This window comes from Hirundo rustica, chromosome 4, assembly GCF_015227805.2.
Source record: "Hirundo rustica isolate bHirRus1 chromosome 4, bHirRus1.pri.v3, whole genome shotgun sequence".
NCBI classification, from domain to species: domain Eukaryota; kingdom Metazoa; phylum Chordata; class Aves; order Passeriformes; family Hirundinidae; genus Hirundo; species Hirundo rustica.
This window is the reverse complement of record NC_053453.1, coordinates 39932441-39939739: the sequence shown is the minus strand read 5'-3', so window position 1 is coordinate 39939739 and position 7299 is coordinate 39932441. Positions and strand designations below refer to the sequence as shown.

General features: G+C 39.0%; 1 protein-coding gene across 3 annotated transcripts in view; it reads right to left on the bottom strand.

Annotated features, from left to right (window-relative positions):
* Positions 1–491: 491 nt before the first annotated feature.
* SYT1 (synaptotagmin 1) overlaps positions 492–7299 on the bottom strand; it is a 350331-nt gene continuing 343523 nt past the window's right edge. For all 3 annotated transcript variants that reach the window (XM_040062361.2, XM_040062359.2, XM_040062362.2), the window contains one exon: positions 492–3608. In XM_040062361.2, coding sequence (XP_039918295.1) covers positions 3402–3608 — 207 coding nt within the window. In that variant the 3' untranslated portion in view covers positions 492–3401. The remainder of the gene's footprint in view (positions 3609–7299) is intronic.

Below are 7299 nucleotides of genomic sequence, written 5' to 3'. Positions count from 1 at the left end.
CTGCAGTACCTCCTCCCTGCTGCCCCTTTCCCACATAGTTTAAGCATGTAATGATCTTTAGTCTACAACAGGTTTAATTTTATGGTCATTTTAGAAGTAGCACTTGGATGTAGGTTAAAATATACCCTCTCTCCAAACAAAATCTTCAACCACAGCTTTAGCACAATTGTCTGTAAGAATACTAATGTGCAGGCAACTACTTGGGAGTTTTTGTCATGGTCATGTTTTGATAGAGGATGATGGTTTTTGAGGCAAATAATCAGGCTCCTTGGTAAACAAGGTAACAGTGCTTCATCTGCAACAGAGGTGGAGAATTCATCTACTGTAGCGCTGCTGGCTGTGACTGTCTTACTGATGAAAGCAGCTTTTCCCAGCCCTGCAAAATGTGCTGTGCTATTTCACTTGTGACACTTCAAAGCATGGGATTGTGTGAAAGTCCTGGAGTGAAATATCTTTTCAAAATTTTAGATCAAAAGAGAAATGCCAGAACATCAACAGGAAATAAAACATTTTTATTGAATATCTGTGTAATATGTATGTTATTTTAACGACAATTGGAAAACTCTACTGTTGCGAGTCACTACACAAAGTGAAACAAAATATAAACCACCTCATCAAAAATGAAGGTAAAATACAGCTAAGGTTGTCAGCTCGCGGGCCACGAGCGATATGGCAGGATAAAACACCCCAAACATTTCTACAAGATACAGAGAAAACCCACACAGAGAAACACTCAAGCAGGCAGTAAATATACACGAAGGCAACTAGGATCTTTCTACAGCATCAGATTCTAATACTTCACACAGCTTTGTCAGAAAGGTACATGTGGCTCCTTTGAGGATGAAAAATGTCATCTTGGTCACATGGCAGGTTCAGTCTCTGAGAATCATTGTACCTTACAAACCAGTTCTAGGGTGACATTCAGTCTGGCAGTGTAGGAAGAGAAAGAATTAATACCTTATCACAAAAGTCAGTCCTGGCACTTTGAACCTGCAGCTATCCTGAATGAATAACTGAAAGCCGGAGACCATTAAGCTCTTAGGCTGAGAAGCTGACTGTCGACTTTTCTCTTTGGTAGGGTTTGGTCCTTAAGGATAAGATTTTAAAATATTCCAGCTTGATGCTTTGCATGTATGTGCCTGTATCAGAAAATGTCTCACTTGTGTTTTTTCTATGTTTCATGTAAAAAAGAAAGAAAATGGATCTTACTATTTTCACCTTTGGAGGTGGGGAGAGATACAGGCTTTTATTCCTCTCCCAGTACATTGCTGCTGCTGCTTTTACCCTCAAAGTACTGAAAAACAGGGGTGCTTGGCCATCCCTGCACTGACCTCTGAGACTGTCACACCTCTCCCAGAAGCAGAGCCTTGAGGGAGGCTGTGGAATTTAGTTTGCAGTGCACCGTTCTCCGATTACATTCATCTTTGTTAGACATAGAAGATTGATAAGAACATTAATGGTTAATTCTCATGTTTCCCTCCAAAAGCAATATAATTTCCACATTTCTAGGGTAGTTTGCTTTGCTGAAAATAATGAACTCTTCAAAGCATTATAAATCTATTCACAGCTTGGAAAGATAAGCGAGGGGCCTCTAAGGAGAATACATGAGCTAGAGGTGATGCCCTGAATGACTTGATGAGATGGTACAGCAGAGGTGTCATGCTGGGGAGCTGTTAGATGACTCTGCGGGAAAGCAGCAGGGGTGAGGGCGCTTGGAAACGTAGAGTATTGCACAGGGCTTGACAAAATGCTGTGTGGTCAACCCATTCACTAGAGCATCCTTGTCCCCTGCATAGCTCTCCAGTTTTACATTGGTCCGTAACAACTGGAACTGCTTGTGCTATGCGTTCCTTCGGCAGTGCAGTAGAAGGGAATGGCAGTATTATTACAATATCACTACGGAATAAATTGATTGCTATCCACTGAGAAAACTACATTTCTAAGCACACACGGCAGTCACAGTGATACACAGAGCAGTCTTTCAAGACTCTTATGGAATGACTAATAGCTTCATAATAGTGCCATTTACTACATAATAACATTTAAAACATTTAAAAACTCCTCCTGAAACGAGCATTTAGTATACAGAAGAGGTTGCTTCAGTTTTCTAGAACTTGTTCTTTGTTTTCACTTTTTTTTTTTAAAGGACAAATTAAAACTTAAGTATAAATAGTATATAAAAGGTCACTAGCTGTTCTCTTTTGGCTTACTTTGAAGTGCATTTAGAACTATGGCTAAATTTTGTCATCTTCTGATGGGATTACAATACTGTCTGTTTACCATGAAACTATTTTGTATAATAAACTCACACGGCTGTGTCTAAAAAATATTCTGCATTCCTTCTAATCTGAGTTAGTATCATAAAATATTTTGTTAAAAATTCTAATGTGCAAACTCATTATAATGTGAAATCATGGATGGAATTCACAGTATGCAATTTTTGTATAAAGGTGATAATGGAGAGCTACTCTTGTTTTCATGGCAGCATTTTACTTCTGCTGCATCTCTCTCTTCCCCCTCCCACTTCTGCAGTGGTCTGTCTTCATATGTTAGATGAAATTGTCACCTCCTGTGGAACCGCTTCTTCAACTTTCAACCTAAAGCCATTTCAGTCTGTTATGCTGTGAAATATATACAAAAAAAATATATCCTGGCTTCTGGCTACATCTCCGTGAGGTCAGCCATGGAACTGCTCAGATCATGTTTGCCTGTGAAAGAACTCTACCCAATTGGATTTGCCCCTCCAACATTCACTGTGGACATGAAGTGTGTTATTAGGATGGTCCAGTTGAAAGCTCAGATTTAAGTTGTCCTTTAAGATGTCAGTGTAACACTACTAGTGCCTTACAAGTTGGATATTTTTTTTTCTGGAATGCAGACGATACAATAGTTACCCTATAATATAATATAATATCAGCTCTCCTACATCTCAGTCAATTTACATAATTTAAAATAGAACATCTTATTAAAAACATCTAGATATACACAGATTAGGAAACGCTTACAACATACAAATACACAAACTAGAAATAATTTCTCAGCATACTGGTGTATATATACAACTGTGTGATACAATAAATAATTTCTGTCATGCTCTATCTACACATCATATTGCTTAAAAGAAGAGTAGATCTGGGGTGGGCAGTGGTGAAATGAAGCGCCTTTAAAAGGCCCTCTACATCTAAATTTGTGCAAATTAAAATGGGAATTTTAAAGTACAACTGATCTGTGTCAGGAACACATGGCTGGAAATGAAAGGACCCATATTACTGAGGTATTTACAGATACTGGCTAAAGAGCACTATGTGGGCAAATGCAGAAAGGCTTCTCCATCTTTTTATTCTTCATAATTTAATTTAATTTAATTTAATTTAGTTTAATTTAATTTAATTTAACTTAATTTACTTCTTGACTGCCAGCATGGCATCTACCTCCTCCTCGGGCTGTAGGGTGTGCCACTGTGCAATGGGCCGCCGGGGGTTGGCCAGCATGTCTGACCAGTGCCGCAGCTCCGCACCGGTGCTGTTGTAGCCCACAAAGACTTTCCCGATGGCATCGTTCTTGCCAATCTTGTCATAGTCCAAAACAGTCACAACAATTTGCACTTTCTGTAACGAGACAGAGAAAGAGCAGTGAGCATGACAGTAAAGGGAAGGTTGGCAGGGATCAATGTGGGGACAGCCAGCCATGGAGAAGTCATGAAAAGGGAAGTATGTGACAGCTGGAGTAGATTCCCCTAATGAGAAGCAAATCCAAACTTTGTTTTTTGCTTTTTGTGAGCCTTCCAAATAAAATTCCAAATGCAACCTCCCTGTTAGCTTGAAACCTGCCCCCTTTCATTGAATAGCTTCATATGGAAAATTAGGTTGATTGTTTTTCCTTTAACAGATTAACAATCTACAGGTAAGTTAATTCAAAAGTTGTGCATTTTTACATACCCTTACTTTTTAAGTAAAGAGGTTAACAACTGAAGTTCAGAAATTGCTCTATGTTTGCAATGCTGTACTCCATTCTGTTAGTTGCTTTTCTACTTCTTAGCAACTCTTACCCATCCATCCAGTATGCTAATCAGGTATTTTCAGAAAAATTCTGAAGACAGCCCTTATGGTTACTATATACATACACACACACACACACACACACACACACACACACACACACACACACACACGTGTGTTCTCATCTCTATGCACCTGTATGCACACTTGTGCACACATACAAGCATGTGAGTATACTGTGTATGTTCTGTGTATCTACAGAGAAATCTAGAAAGCAGGCTGGCTGCTTTAAGGGAGTTGGAATGGATGTATACGCCCTTGTGTCTCGAGGCTCTGACACACCGGCACAGCCTACGACTGAGCTGATGCTGGAGTGCCACATCTATAGGAATGGTGACCTCTGGTAAACAGGGTTAAACAAGTCCCACATGGTCTGTGTGAGCCCATCTGTCACAGCTCATAGACAATTTTCCATCCATTTAGTCCGGGGTACACTGGGAGGTGTTTGAGCCAGGCATTTATGTTTGTAGCTGTGCGCATATACACACAATTACTCTCTTTCAGGTCTTTAATATTTGTCAAAAGAGCATAAACAGCTATTCCTTCAGTGGAGTGGCGTTCTTCCTCAACAGCACCTAAGACTTTCAGAGTCTTGGGCTGATTTTACTAAATTGTAACACTGCTCCTTATACAGCTTTATTTTTAACAATGAACATACAGTTCTTTTCCTGATTCCAGTGTCAGCTTCCTGAATAGAAGAAAGAAATGTTCTGAAACACATTTCCAGAAAAAGCTTCTATTCTCTAGAATTAGGTTTTTAAATTTAAAGCTTTAAATATATCTATAATCTGGACTTCTTACTAGAATGATTAATTTCAGGGCTTGTAATAGGATTATCTTTTAAAAGTAGCAAGACCAGGGTCATGAGGTTTATTTTATAAAGTCCATTTCCTTACAGGATTGTACAGTTCACTGAGCCAGAGAAAGAAATGGCTCCAACAGGCACTGAAGTATTTATATAGTTGTTGATGACAAAAGTATACATCAAACTCAAGATTTCCCCTCACCAGAGCACTCATGATAAAAGGCAATATTCTGAAGGAAGTATTTCTATGTGCCAGAACTACATTTCAGTGTTGCTGTTTGCAATACACTCACTTTTAATGGTACCTCCCCAAAAGAACACTTATGTTTTAGATGCATGGTACACTCAGAGATATAAAAATTAAGCATGAGACTATTTTTTTGCACTACAAAAAAAATGCTTGTCTGCTCTACTTAGAAGCTTGGGGATAGTTATTACTGAATTTTTTTAAAAAGTGTTAATCTTAACACAAAAATGAGCCCCATAAATGAAGGACCCTTTTCCTTGCTCTACAAAGATGTAAGAACAGCCAGCTCAGATAATTAACTTGGAGGTGATTCTCCCCTCATGATCTCTGGATTAAACCTACAGAGAAATGTGAGCAACTCTTTGCCTTTGTACCACATATTAAAGGAGCAGCTGCATGGCGAAACCCAAGAGGTGCTAGCAGAAAGCACTGCCTCTCCTAATAAACACTTGGATTAGCAGCTTCCACGGTGTGATTAAGCCCTTTGGACTGAGAGGGCCTGGAGACACGGCTGCCTACAAAGGCAGGCTGTTTTGCATGTGGAAAAACATGTGCCTGATCTACTGGTAGCAGAAGGATTTGACTTCCCTGTGATGTTCTCCCATTACTCTTGAAGACATAATTTTCTTTCTCTTAAGAGCCAGAACCCATAGTCACTGTAAAACTGTTGAAAATGCTAATGTTTGGTTCCTTTAAAATTACATAGATGTAATGCCATTGACCTGCTTTCTGTGCATGACCTCTCTTCATTCTCCAACAATCAAGAAACTTGTATACCATTACTTTTTGACAGTGAAAGTTTGCTTAATGACTTTTACATGAACAGCACATAAGTCACAGTGATTCCTACCATATTAAGTCTAAATAACATTCAAAATGTGTTTTTCTAATGATGAAATCACTTCAGTATCCATGATGAAGTAACTTCTAAATATAGTCTTTTATAACTACCTCAAAATACATTGGCTAATGACAAAAGTCCATAATTGCAGATTTAAAATTGGGGCTATATAGTCAAATAGATAGCTAAAAAGTCACTCTAATAAACTTATTAAAAAAACCAAACCACACCCCCCCCCCAAAAAAAAACCCAAACAAAAACACCTAAACCACAATACTTAAAAAATAAACTATATCCACCTCAAAAAATGACTTAGAATTAGAAGGCAAGATGGTCAAGTACCAAAAATGTGCCTAACCACGCCAAAGCTTTGATAGAGTAATTTGGAGGTAACCATTCCTCAATCCTGCCCTATTTGGAAATCAAGACACTCATTGCCTAAACGGCCACTTGATTTAATTAATCTTTTTTTGCCTCTGGGTCTTTAATCCTTGTTATGAAATCTTTCACAAGCACACAGACCTGCTTTCATTAAAGTCAAGAGAAATTAGCCCCCACTGGATTTCCCACTTTTTGATTCCTAAGAATCCAGATACCTGTACATGCAGTAGGGCATGAAGAAATTCTAAATGGACTAGTCATACATCCAAGTCACAGTGCTCATGCTTCACCTGGTCTAATCTTATTATCATTGTTAGTACCAATTGAATAAAATGCAAGCACACATTTTAGGCTCCTAGGCTTCTCTCCAGCCCAGTGGCCATCAAAATCCAAGATACACACTGTGAAAACCCATACCATACTCTCATCTAGTGAAGAGGGGGCTCCAAGTTTTGTCCAAGCAATTTCAATACATTATACTTTTAAACTACAAGCTTAAAAGCATGGCACCTAATTTATACCATGACCTCTCTTACAATCCACAGAAGGACGTATTCCCAGATGTTTTAAAGTACAGTCATTAAAACTGGGTGGCCTCTGAAAGGACTTTTTCCCCACTCAGCTCCACCCAGAAAAGCTGTTGTATTGCTTAACATCTCCGCAGTCCTGGGGCTCCATGGCCAGGTGGGAAGCCAGCATGGAGTTATTTTCCCAAATGCCTCCTGAGATGGTTTAAAAAGCTTCTCTCTTGAGATAAAAGGTAGTTAACATCAAAATAAGTTAATCCTCTCTCATGAGAGATTGTTTGCCTTCCAGTAGTTCAAATATAGGCAACTGAGTCCCTGAAAAAATTTACACAATGCTTCATCCTGGTATTTCCCACTGCTAACGTAGGTGACTTCCATCTCCCTGTGCTGACTTCTGAGATCCTTAATTTCAGATACTCTGCTCTAGGAGTTGCATCTGG